The sequence below is a fragment of the Sparus aurata genome, chromosome 12 (genome assembly GCF_900880675.1).
Source record: "Sparus aurata chromosome 12, fSpaAur1.1, whole genome shotgun sequence".
NCBI lineage: Eukaryota > Metazoa > Chordata > Actinopteri > Spariformes > Sparidae > Sparus > Sparus aurata.
This window is the reverse complement of record NC_044198.1, coordinates 10,457,884-10,481,391: the sequence shown is the minus strand read 5'-3', so window position 1 is coordinate 10,481,391 and position 23,508 is coordinate 10,457,884. Positions and strand designations below refer to the sequence as shown.

General features: G+C 40.1%; 1 protein-coding gene across 9 annotated transcripts; it reads left to right on the top strand.

Moving 5' to 3' along the window:
* Nucleotides 1–7,148: 7,148 nt before the first annotated feature.
* LOC115592252 (uncharacterized) lies at nucleotides 7,149–17,139 on the top strand. 9 transcript variants are annotated; one of them, XM_030434822.1, is made up of 4 exons: nucleotides 7,149–7,342; nucleotides 9,082–10,545; nucleotides 14,634–14,927; nucleotides 16,735–17,132. In XM_030434822.1, exons 1-3 carry the CDS (start codon nucleotides 7,268–7,270, stop codon nucleotides 14,757–14,759), a joined length of 1,665 nt encoding a protein of 554 aa, XP_030290682.1. In that variant the 5' UTR covers nucleotides 7,149–7,267; the 3' UTR covers nucleotides 14,760–14,927; nucleotides 16,735–17,132. The 9 variants fall into 9 exon arrangements, with proteins under 9 accessions (XP_030290682.1, XP_030290679.1, XP_030290685.1 ...); XM_030434819.1 differs by having other exon boundaries at nucleotides 9,082–10,845; nucleotides 16,735–17,131; XM_030434825.1 differs by lacking the exons at nucleotides 14,634–14,927; nucleotides 16,735–17,132 and having other exon boundaries at nucleotides 9,082–9,879; nucleotides 9,989–10,171; nucleotides 10,264–10,374.
* The last annotated feature ends 6,369 nt before the right edge of the window (nucleotides 17,140–23,508 follow it).

Genomic DNA, 23,508 nt, shown 5'->3' with positions numbered 1-23,508 from the left:
CATATGGCAAAAGTTCCAACTTGTCTTAATGAGACTGGGATCCAAGGCAAGATAAGGTAAGGCAACATAAGATTAACTTTATTGATCCCTGAGGGCCAGGCATGCCAGAGGGGAAATTGAGTCATTACAGCAGCAAAGCATGCAGGTGTCGGATGGAGGACAGAGAAAATGGGGCAACAAGGTGGTGCATTGTGTTGGGAGAATGCCGTGCAATCAACTTTCCAGAGTTCAAGCCCTCTGCAAGTTAAAGGGGAGGGAATGGTGGAGCTGGCAGTGAGACACTGTCATGCTCAATGATACTTTGTACAAACAGGGCTCCCTCCTGCTGAATGCGAGCATTTCTGGCCCCTATAAACAAAACTTGTTGTTACTACTTACATATTCTAACCGTATTCTCCCAGTGGCAGTATGATGAGGTACTGTAGCAGCAGCAAAGCATCGAGCCCAGGGACACTAAAAGGTTTAATAAGCCTCAGACGAACTGCGTAGTATGTGGTTTCACGCTAAAACCATCACCCACACCTTTCTGACGTTGGAATTTGGTGGGCTTAACGGTTTGAAGCTGCCAATGCGACCTTCACACCCGCTTCACACAGTGATTGATCAGGCGTGAGAAAGTTGAAGGGATTTCAGTCTTTTTCATTCTTAAATGAACAGTATGTTAATTTCTGCCATTCGTGGTCTCTCAATGGAAAAAAAAAGATTTGAGGGGGAGTCCTTGTGTTGACTTGCTGATGAAAATCTGTCTCCATGACTCAGGCAGATGTGTTCACTGTCACACCAAAAAGTTAAATATTCATGTTATGTTAAGTCACATTCGCTCCTGGACTCTCCTGGATCCTACAGACACGCATGAACACACCATTACCTTAGATTTGGAGGTCTGGTCATTTTTAGGCATTTGAGTACAGAGATGTTGATTTTGTACTTTTAACACAAGTTGGTTGTTGTACACGAGCGCAGCAGTTTTATGAAACAAGTGAGACAGCCGGGTGCAGCACTTGTCCTTTCTGTCTTTCTTTACCAGGCAGGAGGATCCTCTGGAGGCAGGACCAGGTGGAGGCTCGTTTTGAATTACAGTGTATTGATTGCATGGCTGGGGCAGCTGGTGCCCATGAGGCACGGGAAGACAAACCAGGGTGAATTTTGCATTCAATTTTCCCTTCATTTGAGGTGATATTAAAATGCTTAAAAAAGCAAAAACTAATTTCCTCTTTTCAAATATTTAATAAGATTTTATGAGACTTGCTGACTCTGATTTAAGAGAACGAGTGCAACATTCCTTTGAGGGAAGACTGTCAGATAGTGTGTGCCGTTATCCTAGTTAAAGCAATTATTGAATCTCGCCCCTTTCTGTGGTCGTTTTCAGACCGCCTTCAAGTGTGGCCATTTGGGAACAGCTATAAACTGTTTTACCCTCAGACTAGGTCAGATGACATGTATGAACTAGTTCATTTCAAGTACACCTTGACCTTGAGCATGAGCTGCATGTGCTGGAATATAGGTAACGTTTAATGACATCCTCTTGTGAGGAAACTACATGCTTCTGCTGAGTTTGGGCCAATTCTCCAGGGCAGATTGCAGGAAGATGCTGTAATGTTGCATGGACGGGGAATTTTCATTTCTCTTCTGTGGCGGGAATCAACTCGCATCGTTTCTGTTACTAATTACTTGTGGCTAAAATAATTCAGTTTTTTGTGATTGTGGCAACATGCTTTTACCTCTCACACATTCGGACAGACTAGCTCTGACAACAAATCCACAGGACCCACACACACAGGTCACCAGACCACCTGTGCAGGATCGGTCAGTAACACAAGTGCAAGTAGGTGCATGTTATTATTACCAACTGGTACGACTGCAATACCTGGCATATGTTATCACTTTGCACCATAAAACGCGAAAGTGGAGGGGACTTGACTTGGCCTTTTTCATGGCTTACTGGACAGATCAGCGTGCCCCATAATTCAATAACCAACTATAAATAAGGCAACAATCTCTGTTTTGTTTTTGTTAAACTTACATTGCAGTGGAGTTGTAATGCTCTGTTTAAATTATTGCATATCGTGTTTTATATCATTTCCTGTTGATATTGATGTCTTGCAAAGCTGTGGGAGCGGTTTTATACACGATGGAATTAGGGCTCTGTGTAGGTCACTGACAGATGAAGAGAACAACAATCCAGAGCAGTAATTAAACATTCCAATATTGGTGCTGTCCCAGTCCTGCGTGTGCTTTGTCCCAGTGGTATAACTGCTTCCTGACAGAATAGGTCCCCACCAATGTTGACTCCATGGCCATGCATTCATTGCCAAGTACTGTATGTTTCGGCTCATGTGGAATTTTATTTATTTTAGAGATGTGTGTGATGTTTGAGAACAACTGCACCAACTAATAAGCTATTAAGTGTGAATGTCTGTGTGTGTGACAGAGTGAGGGGATATAGCAAGTATGAGCTAAGAGCTAAAGGCTGCCATGGTTGTCTATTTCCTCTTTCATCCTGTGTTGGCAGTATAGTAATGTATTCATAAGCTGTTTCGACACACATCATTCTGTGACTGAATTAGGGGATGGACAATGCATTTCATTACTGCTGAAGAGCATGGCAAGATTCCTCTTGTCAAAGGACAGAAGTGTGTGTTTGAACAAGGGAGGGGGGTGTTCGAGTGAGAGACAAAGGTGAAAAGTCGGATGCGGAGAGGTAAACAGAGGGCAAGTTGGGGAGAAAAAGATGAGGAAAGTGTGAAGGGAAAGCTGATAAGGAGTGCTGCTTGTGTGTGTGGGGTGGTGGTGGTGCTGGGGGTGGTGGTGGTGTTGATGGCCTCCGGCTATGGTAGATGAGCTCCGGTCAAAACAGGACAGTCTCCCGGTGTTTGTGTGTGCATATCACGGCTCCTCTTCTTTCCGGGGCAACTCCTGGGACGCCCCACGTCTCAGCTGGTGGCTGTGCGTGCCGTGTCCTCGCACTGATGGGCTAAAACAAAATGGCCAAACTAATCTGTCCCGCAACCTCCTCACTCTCCTGCGCTCTTTCGGAATGGTCTGGGAAACGCAAGATGTTTAATGGATTTGTGGTTACACAGCATTCCAGAGAACAAAACATCTTCTCTTCTTGTAAAATAATATGGAGAAAAATTTAGTAGAAATAATGCATGCTAACAGGATGTGGATGGTTATTAAAAGTGCAGAGGAAAAGTAAAGTTGTGGTGTAGGAAACAGCAGATAAGATAAGATATGAAGAAGTAAAAGGTACTGTGTGCAGTTCCCTTGTAAACAGTGTGTTTACATTCATTCAGTCCACACTCTCTCGCAGAATGCATTGTGTGTATCCTCTTTTTCAATTCATTTTCGACCTCATAAAACATTTACAGTTTGATTTTTAGAATGTTTTCAGACCTGCTTTGTTTACAACCACGTCTGTCTCAGCTGGCCGTACTCTTCTGCCTTCTACCACTGTGCTCCTAGCATGAAACTGAGGGAAATGCATGCACTACACACTAAACTGTACCATGTCATGCACACATGATATTATGTACATATACATGAGAGTAGAGCACAAAATACAAACAAAATCGGTACCAAAGGTGTTAAAGGTCCCATATTACACTGTTTTTCATCAATTTCACACAGCTGTCACAACAACACTGTATTCGAAATGTATTGCCCCAAACCCATTCATGGTCCTGAATTTCAGCTGTCCAAAAGTCGCTCTACTGAGCTCTACTGAGATCAGGCTGTTTCTGTGCCTGCACCTTTAAATGCTAATGAGCTCCGTGAGCAACTGCCTTGCCTGCTACACGCCCCTCTCAGGGAGAGGATGCTACTTACGCTAGCGGTAGCATGTGCTAATGTTTATGGTGGATGTATCGCTATGGCTCGCCGAGATGCTGTCGTTCAACCATACCAGTTTGACCCAGAATCGGACCCAGAAGGAGAGGCTTCTGAAGAAGCACAGACTGTGCGGTTGCAGCAGGACGTTTCAGAATGGTTAGTGTGTCTGAATATGGTAGTTTGTTCGTATGTGTTGTTACAGTTACTACCATGTAGCTAATGCTAGCTCCTGCTAACGGTAAAGGTAACATATAGTTCTTTGGCAACTGTAAATACTATAAAAATATGGCGACACTTACCTGTGGCTCGGGTGCAGTTGCTGGGTCCAGTATGGGTGGGACTGATCCTTTTACGAGGGTCAGTGTCGAGGCAAAGCCAGCTTTGTACTGACCCTCGTTACTGAAGCAGTCCGATGTGAAGTGGTTAGCACACACAAACAAACTTACATGAAACAAAGCCGGCACGTTGTCGTTAAAAATGAAACGGAACCACTGTCTCTTCTGTTGATCTGTAGCAGGGACAGAATATAGGCACTTATGTTGATTTATACAAACAACAACAGAGCAATTTGCGTGTCTAGCTCTGAGCGACGACATTGCGAAACACTGCTATCTTACCGCTGGACACACCGAACTTCACCTCAGGGATGAACGCCCCCCTCTTGGATATCTCCGGGGAGAGGGGGGAGTGTTTTCGTGCAGAGGAGGCCGGCCTATGAAAATCTCTCCTGCCAGGAGCTGAATCTGATCAGCCTGTAGGAGCACCGCTGCTCCGCTCGATTTCACAGCCACTCTCTCTCTCTCACTCAACCATGAAAAGCCTAAAAAGCCAGCAGTTAGCATGGAACTGCAGGGAGTTGCTGCAATTAAGATGATACGCTGTCTTGCCATGTCGCATTGGTGTCAACTGGTAGATTTTCCAGAAAGTTGCAGACAGGCACATTGCAAGTAGTTGCAAGTTTTCAATTCCTTGTGAATCTTTTCTCTGAGCAGGGCTTAAACACATTTACATCTATGAAAAACATTTCTTAGAGTGCAGAGGATGAATTGAGGAGTCTCACAGCCCGGGGAAACAAGCTGCTCTGTAGTCTGATGGTACGACAGCGGACACTTCTGTGTCTTTTGCCAGATGGCAACAGGGTGAACAGACTGTGGCTGGGGTGGTTGTTGTCTTTTAGTATCCTATGGGCTCTGTGCAGACATCTCACTTCACAAATATCACTGATGCTCTGTAGGTGGGTACCAATGATGTTCTGGACAGCTTTTATCACACGCTGCCAGCCTTCCTGTCACGGGCTGTGCACAAACCATGCCAGTTTGTGAAGTAAGCTTCAGAGATCAGGACAATGCACATCTTTTGAACCTTTTCTACCTCTACTAAAGAGCAGCACATTTACCTAAGCTATTCAGCATTTGGGATTGTATCCCACACAGTAGATGACAGCACCAAACAGGACTAGACCATGGTCAAACTGTAAGGTGGATATGAAAATCTCTTCTCACATTAGACAGCGCTTCGTTTCCTCCTGTGTGTGCAGACCGTAGGCAGCCATTTATTCACCTCTAATCAGAAATCAGAAGCAGTACCTCTGTTTCTCCATTTCATGAATTTATTTGTTGGAAGAATATTAACTACCCACTGCAGCTCTGCTTTTATAATCAATGTTTCCGCTTCAATTTTCCCAGACTTCTGTGTGCTCACTATGCAACATGACCACACGGCCTATAATTAACCGCCAGCTCACCTTTCCATAAAGAGATGAAAATGACTTGTCCAATTCATGCAATTATCACACCAGCCTCTCATGATAGAGGAATTAGATGTTCACATTAATCATATAAAATTAAACATTTTACCATAGTGATGGTGAATCATAAAAGGACATTATTTTAATCCCTGTCATTTAGCTCAAACCAACCAGGTCACAGTAAACACTGTGTAATCGCTCCTGTTCAGTTAACGCATCCTGTGGTTATTTGTGTCACATTCATTATCACATTAAATGGTACTATGTGTGTGTGTGTGTGTGTGTGTGTGTGCGTGTGCCTGTGTGCTCAATTTAAATGATGAGTTGCAAAGTAATTTAATAGTGGTGTCAACAATAATCGATTCGGCGATGCATCGCAATGCAGGGCGTGCACGATTCAGCATCGATGCGGCAGCGTGCCATAATCGATTATGTCACTGTTTATTTTCCGGCCTTGAGTGGACAATAAAGTTGTGAAGTTTCAATTACTTCCGGGGGCATTTCCGGAGCAACGTTGCAATGACATGTGCAGCCTGTAGCTACATGCTAAGCGGCAGCACTAGCTAGCATAACAACAACAGTAGCCTCTTTCACACTGCCGTTTGCATGCGGGGATCCTGCGCGGCGCGGAGCAGGGGCGTGTCGGTCGTGCAGTCTGATAACTGCACAGGTCCTTCACTCAACTAAATACAGAGAAATGTCCCACAAAGCAACGTTACAGGACTGAACAACAGGAACATAGTAACTGTAACTGTCTGTCCTCCTGTCCGTCCTCCGCCTGTCCTCCCGACTCTTCCTCCCTTTTTTGCTCAAAAAACAGCATCTGTCACCGGCAAAAAACTTTAACTCACCGAGTGTTTGTGACGAAAATAAATCACAGCGACCGTCAGCCCTCCGGACCAAGACTTCAGGGAACTTTCCCCGAGAAAACAGCCTCCGTCCCCGCGAGTGACAGAGTCAGACAGTGTCCTGTTTACTGATGGTGATTATGTATAATTATGTAATTTAACGCGATAAACTTAACTTCGTCACTTTCCAGGATGTTTGGTGGGTCAGGATCTCAATAACTACACATTATAACAGCATCTATATGATTATAAACTGTCCGCAGGTTTGGATTAACAGAGGGGAGCACCTGGGGAAACAGGAGAGTGATAATACACACATAGCAGCCAATAAAATCTGTTGTTCAATATCTGACTGCTTTTACGGAAGAGGATTAGGGCCACACGTGAATTTTTTTTTGTAGTTCTGACTTTAAAGTCAGAATTCTGAGATTAAAGTCAGAATTCTGAGAAAAAAGTCAGAATTCTGAGATTAAAGTCAGAATTCTGAGAAAAAAGTCAGAATTCTGAGATTAAAGTCAGAATTCTGAGATTAAAGTCAGAATTCTGAGAAAAAAGTCAGAATTCTGAGATTAAAGTCAGAATTCTGAGATTAAAGTCAGAATTCTGAGAAAAAAGTCAGAATTCTGAGAAAAAAGTCAGAATTCTGAGATTAAAGTCAGAATTCTGAGATTAAAGTCAGAATTCTGAGAAAAAAGTCAGAATTCTGAGATTAAAGTCAGAATTCTGAGAAAAAAGTCAGAATGAAGTGAGAATTATGGGTAAACTATCTGTAAGGAAGCAACTTCAGTGAGAGAGTGACATGAGAGTTATATGAAGGAGGGAAGACACAAAAAACCTGATTATGTCGGAGTTATTGGAGTTTCTGCGTGTTCGAGGGGTCCCAGAGGAAGCCATTGCAGTAATGGAAGAGCAAAAGGTGAGTGCAAAAGAAATACACGTTGGTTTGGTGCCTTGCGTTTGTAAAAACAAAGAAAGGCTACGGATATGAAGGATGCTAAATCCAGACAGCGGTTATAACAAACGTCAGTAGCGTTTGCTAACGTTAGCGTTTGCTACAAAGCTATAGCGTTTGCTAACGTTAGCGTTTGCTACAAAGCTATAGCGTTGGCTACAAAGCTATAGCTAGTTGCAAACATGCAATGTGCACTTTGAAGAAATTGATTGTCTTTTCTTTTTTGCTTAGCGTTAGCATTTGCTAACGCTACTTAGCGTTTGCTAACGCTACTGGCAAATAAGAAAGACAATCATTTCATTAGCTTATTAGCTATTATTTGGGCGGTATCAGGGTATTGCGGTAGACCAGGGTATTTATTAATTCCGTAGGTATGACTTTTAGTACCGTTAAAATTACAGAGGCTCCGCTCTCTATTTAACTGACTGGGAGACGCTGTATTGAGGCGATGTGTAACTTAGTACACAGCAAGCGCCAGCAAAGGTCAGAGTTGGTCCGAGCTGCCACACGGTCAGAAACACAGCCTCTGATTGGTCGACAGACTCGACCCAAGGCATCATGGGATTGCTAATAGACGGCTAACAACAACAACAACAACGATTGTTTTCAATCCGGACACTGCAGTTCAAGGCTGGATTACAAAGCTTCTGAAAGGAAAGGAATACGATCACTATAGCCTACTTTATTTCTCCTGTAAAGGTGAGGTGCTTATCATTTCAGAGTCCAGAATAGAGCTACTGTGCAAAGTATTTATATCGTGGTGTAACTCACTGTAAAGCAGAAACGTAAAGTTATTGACCGTTGATCAGCATGGGATTGAAATCACAGATACACTCTGAGTTACCAGTCTTCCTCTGGTAGCATGATTGTCAGGCATTCTCTCCGGTTTCCCCAGTTAAAGTTACTTTGTGTGAACTCAATGTTCTGGTAGAGAAGCATCGATCACATTGATGAGGCTAGAAGATTAAACTACATTCATCCCCAAGGGTAAATTAGCATGTTGCAGCAGAAAAATAGTAGGATTCAGCAAAGGCAAAAGTATATAAACACCAGTAGAACATGAATGAAGCAATAAAAGGAGTGTGGAAATTAACAGGAGACATTACATGATTTCATGTTTACCTAAATACATGCACAGGCATTTCACTCCTTAGAATCAATCAGCTTGTCAATTTGTTGTTTGACCCATAAACAGAACAGGGTGGATGAAAGTTATATTTTAAATGATTTAGCCATTTAGTGCCATTGACCCACATTCTCTCAGGTGTGGCAGGTAATTAACACAGAGGCTCTGCCTACTTTGAAAGGGTTTAGAATGGAGTAAAATAGATAATATCAGTTATGATTTGCAGGCAACATCCATTTACTCATAAACATGTGAGTGAGTGTGAAGTCTCACAGTGAGAGGGTTTAACACTCACAATCTTTTTTTTTTCTTTTTTTTTTCATCAGGAGAGGGTGGTCCAATTATTGAAAAGCTATGCAGAATCATGCAAATAAAAAGCGTGATTTTGGACACCGTTTATTAATGATTAATGATTGGGTTGAGTTGTACTGACCCCTACATACAAAGCTTTCCTACAAATCTAGTTCCGCATTTCCCTACTGAAACTAGTACTGACTTAAGGGGCTTAATCTTAACATTATTCATGCAATGTGCACTTTGAAGAAACTGATTGTCTTTTCTTTCTTTTTCTGTGCAGATTGACAGCGACGTCATCGTGCTGATGGATGATGCAACTCTGGCAAATTACATCCCTTCCTACGGAGACCGGATTGCCCTCTTCAATTTCTGCAAAAGTAAAAAGTCCCTCCCAAAGCGAAAACAAGGGCTTTTAGAAAAACTTCGTGAGAAGATGAAAGTCAGAAAGGAAATCACGAAGGAAAACGCATCACATGCGGACACAAGAACAACACAGAATAAGAAGCTAAAAACAACACGAAATGTAGAGATAGGATGGATACACAGTGATGGTAACATCGCCAAACAGGTGAGGGCAAAGCAAGGAGGTGGGACCAGAAAAGTTCAATTGGCAAGTAATGCTGGATTTAAAGACATCCTTGAAGAAGGAAAGAAACTTTTCTTTCCTGATGGAATCTCTCCTAAAGGATCTGAATCAGATTTTGAGTTTGAGGTGTGGGACTTCAAACAGAACTGCCTTACTGATGAGAATTGCCTTTCCATTGGCACGATGTATGAGACTGCGCGGCTGACAATGTTACGCTTTTACGTTGCAACCAAGCCAAAAGAACATGACGATGACACTAGTGAGACATCTGAAGTGATCCTTGTCTCGGCAAGCGGTGGCAGTGAAATCACTACAGTAGAACTACAACTGGGAGATGTCATGGTTGATTTTGATGGAGTCCAGCCTGCATTAGAAATGTCTGTAATCTCTGAAGTTACCTTTGGTCCCCATCTCGGCGTTGAAGAAGATCAGGAGGACACATTGATCTATGAGGGTTTTCCTATGCCCACAAGTCCAGCTCATCCTGATGATGTGATAACCGTCACTCTACATCATGCTAACACTTTCCATGACATGATTACTGCTTTCTCTGATGCAGAGATTTTGAATAAAGCACTGAATGTGAGACGAATACTTCCAGACAACAAAGAAGAAGCAGGCAGCGGATCTGGGGTACTAAGAGATGTTCTCAGCTGCTTCTGGCATGAATTCTATGAGCGATGCACACTCGGTACAACAGTTAAAGTACCCTTCCTTCGCCATGATTTTCCTGCTGCAACATGGAAGGCAATTGGCAGAATCCTTCTGAAGGGTTACCAAGATTGTCAGTATTTGCCAAACAAACTTGCACTCCCCTTCCTTGAACAGATGCTTTTTGACAATGTGTACAGTGATCTTAAAACACATTTTCTGCAGTTTGTGAGCAGCCAGGAACGTGAGGTTTTGATGCAAGCGATGAGTGATTTCGCTACAGTTGACTCTGATGATCTTGTGGAAGTTCTCGACAGCTATGGCTGTAGAAGGAGAATCACTGCTGAGACTCTTCCTACAATACTTGATGAAATAGCGCACAAAGAACTCGTCCAAACACCGAAGTTTGTGATTGACTGCTGGAGGGAGATCACCAATAATCATCTCTCCCTCAGTCCAGAGGCACTGACCAAGTTGTTCTCTGACCTGCAACCAACAACAAAAAAGGTCTGTAAACTGCTGAAATTTGCCCTTGATTTGACTCCAAAACAAAAGGAAGTGGGAAATCATCTGAAAAGATTTATCAGAGAGCTTGATGAAAGTAAACTTCAGAAATTTCTGCGGTTCTGCACCGGATCTGATCTTGTTGTTACAGACAGCATCTACGTGGAATTTGAAGAGATGACAGAGTTCACAAGAAGACCGATTGGGCACACGTGTGGGAAGATTCTGCAGCTAGCTGACAGCTTTGAGAACTTCCCGGATTTCCGTTCAGAATTTAATGCAGTTCTTGAAAGCAATGTCTGGGTAATGGACATTGTTTAGACTCCCACAACCATTACTACAACAATTCACTGTTAGGAATTAAAAAGGCCTTTTCATGCAGCTAAGAAGGTTGAGGGCTTAGATTCCAACAGCAGCAACAACAGTGGCATGCTTCATCACTGCTGTGTTCAGACAGCTACAATGTAATGAAACTGTATTTTTCTCCTTTTTGCTTTTTTGTAAGTTGCAAAATTATATACTACTCAGGTGAAATATTTGTGTAAACCACCATTAAATTGCATGAAAGTGTAGCCAACCCATACCTCTCCATTGACTGGAATGTTATGTTGGACAAAAGCAGGGGCTTTGTTCAAGTCAGACTAGTTCATCCATTTTTTCTACTAAAGTCTGAACTAAGTAGGTTATTGGCATAATCTAAAAGCTGGCAGTTACTTGCCATGTAATCTGCCCAGTTGTACCCGTAACTTTTTGCTTTACTCACACTTAATGTAGCTTTATATTCCATTGCAGGGTTTCATTGAATTCAGGTCTTAAAAGTTTGGATACTTTTGATGATTAAGGAAATACCACTTCCTAGTTAGTGAAAGCAAGTCTGAAGTGTAGCTTTTACTAAATACTAAAGCTATTTTGATGTTTTCTCAGGTGTCATATTGTCCTTAATACCACATCTTGTTAATCACACAGTTTGATAATGCATCTTACAGTATCTTGTGACACCATGAGATCACAACAACCTTGGTTGTGATCTCATGCTGAGTGAGCACTTTGTTCATGGCAGACTAGTTCTGCCTTCTGAACAGACCAGGTCTTCCAGGTCAGGTCAAATTCTCTTTAATGTTGGTGCACATGTTATGTGCTAAAATGACATGTATTTCTACAGAATGTCTAAAATAGATTAAGTTGTCCTAATCTGGTTTTGCAGGCATTGTTGTGAGCAGCAAAACTGATGTAATCTCTTTTCATTCTTGACACTTTTTACTGACTTTTGAGTTCTTATGTTACGCACCTTGTGGATCAACCAATTTGATAATAGCAATGCTAAAGGGCTGTAATTGTTCAGTCATCCTTGTGGCAAATTCTCATGTTCTCAGGTGTCATGTTAATCTTTATTCAACACCAGAAAGTATTTCCTTGTTAAGCCTTGATAAGCAAGTGTGGAGTATAGCTTTAGTATAGCTGTATGCATGACTTCTTAAGCATTTACACTTGCCTAATTCTACACTATGTTTATGGATGACTCTTGAGGTATTTGTTATACCACAGACCCTTGTTGAATTGCAAATGTTGCCTGTTAAGTGTTTTACATTTGGACACTGATGTAGAAGGTATGTTATGATAAAGACACTGAGACTATCAAAGGCTAAACATATTTTACTTTTCATCATCAAAATGAAATTGTATTCTTCATGTACTGTATGCATTATGTAGAATTTTTCATGCAGGGACCACCTTTAGCTCATCTCTTGTAAAGGCTCTTTAACAGTAAAATGTTAAATGTTACTTTCAACATTGAAATGTTAGTTTAAAAAAATCAAGCCATTCTGGTTATATGCTCTTGACAGAACAGCCTATCTGGATATGAGATTTCACCATGTTATTATTGTTATTACCAAGAAAATGTTTTTTATATAAACTTTTTATATAAATAAAATGTTACTTCTTTCACCACATTTGTATTCAGGTCTTCAGTTGAATGTTGAATTAATGTTGATCAAGCTCCCTATCCAAATGTGCAAAAAGTAAGTTTTAAAACACAGTTATTCGAGAATGTTATGAAGCATTTTATAGTCATTTCACAATTTACACAAATGAAAAGCACAGTGCTTTGCATTGACATTCTGAGAATAGGGCTCTGAAATTACCAATAACAATGGACTCATTTAATGGGGCAGTAAACACCAGTACCAAGTGCAAACTATCCACCATTAAACAGAGCTAGGGATTTACCTAGGAAAAGCATATAATGGTGTTAATGACACCTGAAAAAGTAACATAAAAACTTGTTTTTGAAAGAAAACATGAAATACAACATGAAAATTATGTTGCTGAGGGTCAAACATTTCTCATGAATACATGGAATATCAAGGCCTAGATTTTTTTATCAATACATTTTTGAGAAATAAAACGTATAACCATATATATATAGTACTTATAATTATAGTAATAATACATTCATTTCTCCCCTTTTTGCAGCAGCAGCAGACTCTTACAAGAAAATAAAACATTTTACTGATAAAAGTAGCTAGGGGTCTTGAGGTGCAGTTTTTTTCTTTCAAACTTTATCTCCACTTTTCATTATTAGCTTGGCTGGAAGTACAACAGATTTCTGTGTTTTTTAATACTCGTGAATAATCACACTAATAAGCAAACTATAGATTACACTTCTGTCTGAAGATTTAGAGTTACTGGTGTTGATGTCCTTAATGTCCTTAGATGTCTTGATGTCCTTGGAAGTATCCCACTGTTGAAAAAATACAACCAGCTAACAGAAATGCTGAATTGTTTGGTTGGGACAAGGGAAGCACATACAGTTCAGGCCACCCCAACTATCTTCGCCATGGCCCTTAGGTCCCAGAGGATCAAGTCTGAGTAACTGGTCCTCACTTTCTGGATGTCTTTTGTGATCCAAGACGTGTAGGTTGAAAGGAAAGGTGATGAGAAGTGGAGAGTGGGAAGAAAAGAGGAGGGCCAATACCTTAAAGAAAAACAGATCCAGATATTTTAAAAATCTACCACATAAAACACAAGTTTGGTAAGTTGTTATTATCTAGAATGACTAGGAATAAAGGTGACTACAGAAAACACAGTTAGCAGGGAGTTAGTCAAATTATGCTGAAAAATATATGCACATATATGGCAACAAATGAATTACTGTATATAGACAACAGAAAAGTTTCCTCTTTACTGTATTTTATACTGCCACTTGTTTACATCTCATACCCCGCTACGGTATTTGGAGTTTTGCAGTACTGCATTGTCATTTACCTGTGCACATTGCACATGCAAAGTGTTGCATCATTTTGATTAAGTACACTTAAATTTTATTTGTCATGAAGGTTTACTGAAAACATGAAAAAACACTTCAAATTACTCGAGTCAAGGTCTTAAACAAAATATAAAAAGCTTTTGAAAAGTCTGGACAATAAAGGCCTTTTAGAAGGACCGCACTGACTTTTTCCTCATGATACAATCATAACACAATATTTAGCTTCATCTAATCATTTTTTTGCTTCAAATGCTGCAGTTTTTTTAATTCGTTTTTAATGTACATACATTTGTTGGAATAAAAATGGGTGATGTAAAATATGTAAAGTAAGCCTAGTGCTTAATAACAATCTAACTGAAATAATACTGCAGAAGTTCCAACTTCAACTGTGAAAATGAATGGATGACTGAGCATACACTGCAGTCAGATCGTTGGTAACATGGACAATGCATTGGAAGAAGGTGCTCTTCATCATGGCTTTGCCCTGGCTGACTAGCCGGAGGCGTTTTAAGCTTTCAGTGTAGATGGCATCACAGGCAGCATACTCAATTACACAGAACCGTGAAACATGACCAAATAAAAAGAGTTGGCATTTTGTTTGTTTGCACCCAAAATGCATTAATCTGGAACAGTTGTCTTTACATTCTTACATAAGCTACAGCACAGCAACACTTCCATAGAGTACTTACAAGAAAAGGCAACTTCTATCGCATTATGTGACTGGGGTAAACTATGTTTTCATTTGTATTTAGTAAAAATTGGATTTGTACCATTGATCAAATATTTTGCTGTATTTCCTCTCTTAACATGATGTAAAGATCAGCTGCAGCAAGTGGATCTGCTGGAGCATCCCATCCATTCTCCTCCATCAGTAGACAACACAGTTCAAACACAGTTTCATCGCAAGGAAACTGGCCTTTGGGAGTACACTCGTCCTCACACAAAGTGACCTCCTCCATGGCAACAGGTTTAAGTCTATCCTCAGCACTGTGCAACTCTGGGAATGAGTACATCACAACTGGCCGACCCGACGACGTGTCATCACTTGATCTTGGTCTGATTTTGTGTGAATTCCATGTGTGAACAACCTCGTCAAGTTCATCCTGCATAAAAAGAAGTACAGTAAATACAGAGTACAAACTTGTGAAATAGGTCCTGTACTACGTAAATGCTGCCTGTCTAAATTGAGGACTAGGTTACTGCGTTATCATTGTATGCCCACATCAAATAAGTCAATAGTGAACAGAAAAAGCACAATACGTCAACAATAATCAATGTAAAACTAAGCAGCAATAACACAATAGCACTTCCACCAAACAGCACGTGCACACAAAATGTTGCCTAATACTTTACAGGCAGTGCGCTGTGATTCTGCATTTTCAACACAACCTACAGCAACTTTTGTGGCTTGGCATAGAAAAGGCCTATAGCAGGAGCATCCAAACTGCATCAGACTGGTTTCAAGGGGGGGATCACCTTGTCTTGCCATCAGTTGGACAACAATAATATATTTATTGTAGTTTAAGTAATGAAAGAATACAAATTACATGACATAGACATGACAAGACATATGTTATGTTAGTTACTTGAATTAGAAATAATATTTCTTTTGATATTAAAAATATAGGTTTTGGCATGCAAGCAAGCAGACCACACACTTCATCAAGACAGTAGCTGTATAGTATGGCTCATTACAGTGACATAAAGCATGATAAGCAGGTATAGTTTACATTTTTGTATCCAGTTTATATTATTTTACTGTTAAATAGACAATACATGTGTATGTTAATATTTATTTATTTTTAATTAACATTTTTACCAGGTGGGCTTAAAGGTGACGTAAGCAAAACAATATCCCTCTGTCTGGGGTGGATGTAAATGACTATAGTTAATTACTTCTCTGCATGATCAATTTAGACTCTTCATGTTATATTAGTATACCATCTATAGATTAAAAAATTTAATGTCATTTGCGTAGAATAAAATATTCTGACTCTTAACCATACATTCAATGATGTTCCCATTGAGCCCACTTGACTGTGTTTCAATGGGGATTTTCTCCTTTTTCACCTTCGAACCATTTTCCTCCATAATTTTGACCTCAGCTGATGATTCAGCTCCACAATTCAGATAATTAATACCATATTTAAATATAAGTGATATTGCATTGGTCAATTAATTCTGGATAGGCCTATATTCTATCCTAACATTAGCAATATTTTTTAAATCTTTACTTTTCAGATTAGTTTTAATTTGAGATGACTAAAACACAAAAGAACTAAATTTCATGCCCACAAATTATAGAAACATGACTGTACAGGGAGGGAACAATGCAAAATCTCTCATTTCTGGCAAAAAGTTGGATGGATGGAGTAGATGGGAAAATTTTATCAACATTTGAGAATAGCTTTAATTTATATTTCAATTGTAATTTAGCTTTTTCTGTGTTCACAACACAGCAAAACCTCTGGTCACGGCTATTTCAATTGCCATTTACAGGCTGTAGGATAGGAGCGGAGACAAAATGAAAATAGCTATTGACAGCGAAGACATTACAGATTTTAATAGAAAAGTTTGTATTGTTTTTTTAAAGATTTTTTTAAATATATATATATATTTATTTATCAACAAATCATGAAGTGGGCTTATTCAGAACACCTGTGGCCTTAAAGGGTATGTTAGGTACCATTAAGCCCATGCCAGACTTTTGACATATTTTGACCAATTAAACAATAAAAATGTTAGACACTGGTACATATGAATTATTGACACTTCAAATGAGAGATTAGACTTTCATTTGAACTAACATTTTTCACTTAAATTGGGGCAGTATATATTATAAATGTCTATGAAGTGGATTTGGTGGGCTTACTAGGGACGTTTTCCCTATTACTTACACTACTTTTATTACCAACTCATTTCAGAAGGCGAGGAAAGATTTTTACCTGAACAAGATTAAGGAAACAGAACTGGATAAGACTTTTGTCCAAAAAGTCTCCTGTGAAGTGCCCATCATCCTGGAAGGTTTCAAACAAGTTCATCCAGAACTGCGCACTCTGTTTCCGGAAGATACTCCACCATCCCTCAATGCGCTGGTTTGCTGTGCTTCTTCCATAAAGGAAACTTCTCTCACTTGCAAAACTGTCTGGGTGGTTTCTTCGCAGAAACATCTGCATTTGTTCTACACAACCATTTTCTGTGCCCCTGTCTGCACGAATCCTTTCTGGACATCCACCTATGCCTGAAACTGTTTTGATAAAATAGCTTGCGACTACTTTAGGATCGCTGTTTGTGGTATAGGCCTCCATCCATAACACATAGCGGCTAAAACCGTCTATACAGCCATTGATGGCAATGCCGTAGGGCTTTAACTTATCATAGCCGTCCATGTGCCAAAGCGCATTTGGCCCTCTGCAGCTGTACTGACGTCTTCTCAGGCGTCGTGCTCGTCTTAACTCCACACCTTGTGGATCTACCAATTTGATGATGCGTCTTATGGTATCTTGTGACACAACAAATCCCCGTTGAACTGCACGAAGGTGTAGCCAACGGTAACCCTGCATCTGTCCATTTGTCATGATCTCATGCTGGACAAAAGCCAGCACTTCGCCCATGTCGGACTGGTTCTTCCTTCTGAATAGACCAAGTCTTCTACAAATTCTCTTCAAAGTACGGACACTTATTACTACCTGATTGTTATGTGCTAAAATTGCAAGTATTTCTTTGTTACTGAAAGAAATTCTGAAGTAGAGTTTGATTAAATTGTCCAAATCTGGCATTGCAGGCATTGTTGTAAGCAGCAAAACTGATGTTATCTATTTCATCATTTTTAGAGGGCACTTTCGCAGAAATTGAAGAGGGCAATCCGGTCTCCGTAGGAAGGGATGTAATTTGCCAGAGTTGCATCATCCATCAGCACGATGACGTCGCTGTCAATCTGCACAGAAAAAGAAAGAAAAGACAATCAGTTTCTTCAAAGTGCACATTGCATGAATAATGTTAAGATTAAGCCCCTTAAGTCAGTACTAGTTTCAGTAGGGAAATGCGGAACTAGATTTGTAGGAAAGCTTTGTATGTAGGGGTCAGTACAACTCAACCCAATCATTAATCATTAATAAACGGTGTCCAAAATCACGCTTTTTATTTGCATGATTCTGCATAGCTTTTCAATAATTGGACCACCCTCTCCTGATGAAAAAAAAAAGAAAAAAAAAAGATTGTGAGTGTTAAACCCTCTCACTGTGAGACTTCACACTCACTCACATGTTTATGAGTAAATGGATGTTGCCTGCAAATCATAACTGATATTATCTATTTTACTCCATTCTAAACCCTTTCAAAGTAGGCAGAGCCTCTGTGTTAATTACCTGCCACACCTGAGAGAATGTGGGTCAATGGCACTAAATGGCTAAATCATTTAAAATATAACTTTCATCCACCCTGTTCTGTTTATGGGTCAAACAACAAATTGACAAGCTGATTGATTCTAAGGAGTGAAATGCCTGTGCATGTATTTAGGTAAACATGAAATCATGTAATGTCTCCTGTTAATTTCCACACTCCTTTTATTGCTTCATTCATGTTCTACTGGTGTTTATATACTTTTGCCTTTGCTGAATCCTACTATTTTTCTGCTGCAACATGCTAATTTACCCTTGGGGATGAATGTAGTTTAATCTTCTAGCCTCATCAATGTGATCGATGCTTCTCTACCAGAACATTGAGTTCACACAAAGTAACTTTAACTGGGGAAACCGGAGAGAATGCCTGACAATCATGCTGCCAGAGGAAGACTGGTAACTCAGAGTGTATCTGTGATTTCAATCCCATGCTGATCAACGGTCAATAACTTTACGTTTCTGCTTTACAGTGAGTTACACCACGATATAAATACTTTGCACAGTAGCTCTATTCTGGACTCTGAAATGATAAGCACCTCACCTTTACAGGAGAAATAAAGTAGGCTATAGTGATCGTATTCCTTTCCTTTCAGAAGCTTTGTAATCCAGCCTTGAACTGCAGTGTCCGGATTGAAAACAATCGTTGTTGTTGTTGTTGTTGTTGTTAGCCGTCTATTAGCAATCCCATGATGCCTTGGGTCGAGTCTGTCGACCAATCAGAGGCTGTGTTTCTGACCGTGTGGCAGCTCGGACCAACTCTGACCTTTGCTGGCGCTTGCTGTGTACTAAGTTACACATCGCCTCAATACAGCGTCTCCCAGTCAGTTAAATAGAGAGCGGAGCCTCTGTAATTTTAACGGTACTAAAAGTCATACCTACGGAATTAATAAATACCCTGGTCTACCGCAATACCCTGATACCGCCCAAATAATAGCTAATAAGCTAATGAAATGATTGTCTTTCTTATTTGCCAGTAGCGTTAGCAAACGCTAAGTAGCGTTAGCAAATGCTAACGCTAAGCAAAAAAGAAAAGACAATCAATTTCTTCAAAGTGCACATTGCATGTTTGCAACTAGCTATAGCTTTGTAGCCAACGCTATAGCTTTGTAGCAAACGCTAACGTTAGCAAACGCTATAGCTTTGTAGCAAACGCTAACGTTAGCAAACGCTACTGACGTTTGTTATAACCGCTGTCTGGATTTAGCATCCTTCATATCCGTAGCCTTTCTTTGTTTTTACAAACGCAAGGCACCAAACCAACGTGTATTTCTTTTGCACTCACCTTTTGCTCTTCCATTACTGCAATGGCTTCCTCTGGGACCCCTCGAACACGCAGAAACTCCAATAACTCCGACATAATCAGGTTTTTTGTGTCTTCCCTCCTTCATATAACTCTCATGTCACTCTCTCACTGAAGTTGCTTCCTTACAGATAGTTTACCCATAATTCTCACTTCATTCTGACTTTTTTCTCAGAATTCTGACTTTAATCTCAGAATTCTGACTTTTTTCTCAGAATTCTGACTTTAATCTCAGAATTCTGACTTTAATCTCAGAATTCTGACTTTTTTCTCAGAATTCTGACTTTTTTCTCAGAATTCTGACTTTAATCTCAGAATTCTGACTTTAATCTCAGAATTCTGACTTTTTTCTCAGAATTCTGACTTTAATCTCAGAATTCTGACTTTAATCTCAGAATTCTGACTTTTTTCTCAGAATTCTGACTTTAATCTCAGAATTCTGACTTTAAAGTCAGAACTACAAAAAAAAATTCACGTGTGGCCCTAATCCTCTTCCGTAAAATCTAAATCATAGAAAGATCACAAATTATATTAACCATTACAACCGACAATCAGGAGTTGTGTTTCTAAAAAATAAAAATAAAAATAAAAATAAAAAAAGGAGTTGTGTTTCTGCGTATGAGGTCTTGGAACCTTTAGCCTTACACGTCATGCCACAGCGCATCATGTGTACCGGCACTGACTGGACATGTTTTGGTTTTGGGGTGAAGAAGAAGAGATTCTCTGCGTGTGATGAGACCTAAATAAGAGGTAAAGAACGAACATACTCGCCAGTTCGCGCATCTGTCATGATAATATAGTGGAACTGTTAAGCTCAATAATCTTGCTTTTTGTGAAAAAAGTATGAAACTTTCAGGGTTTGTTCTTGATGAGCTAAGCTTTAATTTAAGATGTGGAGGCATTCTCAGTTTGACCTCTGAGTTCAGCTAGAGGTCATTGACCTCTGAGTTCAGCTAGAGGTCATTGACCCCTGTAATATGTCATTTTCATGCACAAATATGTATTTCCAAGCTTCTTAGCTTATTTCCACGTGGTTTTGCCTCTCATTTACACGAAAACCCCAATTTTATCACAGAAAACAATTATTTCTAAAAACTCTGGCTCTTGACAGTATATTCTGATTTACAGGATAACAGAAGTAGATCTCCATAAACCCCTCTATAATTATTTTCCAATCTGATATGACAGCAAAATGAAAAAAATATTTTGAGCCTGACTTTATCACACGATCTGATTTTGTTTTTTAAAATGTATGCAAATTGGTGCATTTTTAATGAGATAAGGCCTCATTTGCATATTTAAACATTAAAATACAAAAAACTTGCTATACATTTTTGCTTAGCTTAACATGAATAATCAACTGAGAAAGTTTCATGGCAATATCTTTTTTTTTTTTTTTTTTACCCTATTCACCCATAGTGTCTCGCCTTAAGCCACTCACATTCCTAGTAACCTTCACTGCACTTAATGATGTTGACCTCTTAGAGTGCTATCAATGGCATACATGAGTTCCTCATGCCCATAAGCTTGGAAATACATATTTGGTTTACAATTCTATCACATTTAGATCCTAAGATACACACATTTACAATTTTGTGCATGAAAATGACATATTACAGGAGTCAATGACCTCTAGCTGACCTCAGGTCAAACTGAGAATGCCTCCACATCTTATATTAAAGCTTAGCTCATCAAGAACAAACCTTGAAAGCTTCATGCTTATTTTACAAAAAGCAAGATTGTCCATATTTTTAGATCTTAACAGCCCCACTAATAGTTTTGTTGAAACAAAAAGAAAACACTATTTTGCAGCAGCTGCATGTACTTGCCCAAGACAAATTTCAACTCGGGGGACAATAAAGTTTATCTCATCTCATCGTCATCCCATCTCACTAGCTAACGTTAGCTAGTGTAATGTAACGAGAAGGAGGGGGACAGCTCTCCATTCCGAAACACCTCCATTCTGACACCCCGCTGTTCTGAAACCGCTTTGCGCGCTCGCATGGTTTTTACCTCACTAGTTTCATAACCCTGGTTACGGCCCTGTCGACAGCTGCTGTGGAGTTTGTCTCTGTCCCTCTCCGCTGCATGGGAAGCCTCACAATAGCAGGCTACGTACCGGTTGTGAAGCGGGTTTCAACTTTCAACCATTTCTATCCCTGCTGTTAGTCATGTTAGCCCGCGAGCCTCCCCCACTCCCGCCGACAGGATTAAACAACACACATTAGTGAGAGGGGACTCCATTACCCGTAAACTCAGGTTAGCGCAGCTGGATCCTGTTTACTTCCTGGGGCCAGAGCCTCCGACAGCGGCTAATCTGAGGGTGCTGGCATCAAACATGGAGAAACAGGGAACCCAGGCAGGCACCCACGACTTTCCAAACCGCGAGAAAGTGGTGCACAATAATATAGCATCAATCAATCTGGCAAGATTTATTTATTTATTTTATCGTGCTGTTTACAAAATTGCTTTGTCACAGATTATAATGAAACTCACAGGTTGCCCCACCACCAAATTTCCCAACCTCCCTTCAAATCTACCACGATCTGTGATGGACTGGCAATCTGAACATGGGCAGAAACATCAGTCTGCATCATTTTGTAGCAAAGTTTCTTATTCACATGCTGAAAAGCGTGCATGGTTTGAAATAATACAAATCTACTTCCATTTTTTTATTAGTTTTTTTTTTTGCGAAAGTTGCAAAAAATGAATCAATGACTTCTGGGAATTTCGAGACTGAATCAAGTGGACCGTGTCTGTGTGGTTGTTGGAAGCTGGAGATTGCAAGTTGACTGAGATTAGGCTAGCAAAAAAAAAAAAAAATGAATCGAGGCATCAAGCAACACAAGTGGGGAGCAGAGAAAAAGAGAGAGAAATCTAAGAGAGCACTGTTGGCTGACGGTGAAAAATGCGGTTGGAGGTGGTTTTAAAATTTTAAATGCTAATTACATTGTAGCTTCAAATTTTAATAGAAAATTTGTTAGTAGACTGACATCAATAATTTGTTGGCCAGATTTGTTTTCTTCGTCAACCCAGAAAAATAAATCCTGTTAGAGCTTTGCCGATGGAACCATGGCGAATCTGCAATGCTTACTTTTGGGTTGGCATCACAAACTGGTGAGCAAAAACATCATCACTATGGCTCTCAAAACAGTAACAGTTAGTGGCCCATTAACATTTCTTACTGCCCCCCCCCCCCAATCAAGGCAGTCTAGAACCGGGCCTGATTGGGGCTTACATGAAACACGTGACTGCCTTGGCGGCGACATCAGAGAGTGTCGCAACTCTTTCTCTCTATGGCACTGGTCCTTACTGGCTCCTCCATCAAAACATACCAGTGGTAGGAAGACACTCACGAATAGATGAACACATGATCTTTATTGCATAAGAAAACAGTTTGGCTAGAACAAAGCATTTTTATATAATAGAGCATCAGTTCCAGTTGCCTCCAGAGTTTATCCGGTTGAAGCATAGATAACATTTGGCTCCTGCTCTCTTCTCTTCGCTTTCGGTTGAATTCTCACTGCTGCATAGGTCACGTCATCATCACGGCCCACATTCTAAGAAAAGAGTATTTGTAGTCTTAATATGATGACATGCAGGATCTTACTTCCCTCAAATATGTCCCATTCAAAATGAACTTTAGTTACAAATGGTACAATGTTCTTAGTAAGACTCCCTTAAATTCATACTTTAAGGAGAACCTTTGTTGTGCTGGAAGCTGATAGTTAATGTTACAAACACTATTTCTAAACTTACGTCAGCTACTGCTGGTCTTTGTTAATGGATCAGAGAGGGGAACTGAGACGAGGCAAGTGAGAACGTGAATAAAGACTTATCCTTTGGACTCGCAGAAAGTCAACCGAAGTCGTCACACATAAATCCAGAGTCCAGCAGCATAAAAACAGTTTAAATAATAATCACAGGCTTGTATAGGCAACCATGAGAGACGGAAGGGTAATTTCACATCATGTTACAATCTGCTCACATTGAGGCCA

What these genes read in the sequence shown, in the direction of transcription:
- LOC115592252 (XM_030434819.1), top strand. Translation starts at nt 7,268, where the DNA reads ATGTCGGAGTTATTGGAGTTTCTGCGTGTTCGAGGGGTCCCAGAGGAA. An exon ending in CAGTAATGGAAGAGCAAAAG is followed by an intron (nt 7,343 to 9,081) that starts GTGAGTGCAAAA and finishes TTTTCTGTGCAG; the next exon opens with ATTGACAGCGACGTCATCGT. An exon ending in TTCTTGAAAGCAATGTCTGG is followed by an intron (nt 10,846 to 14,633) that starts GTAATGGACATT and finishes TGTAAAGATCAG; the next exon opens with CTGCAGCAAGTGGATCTGCT.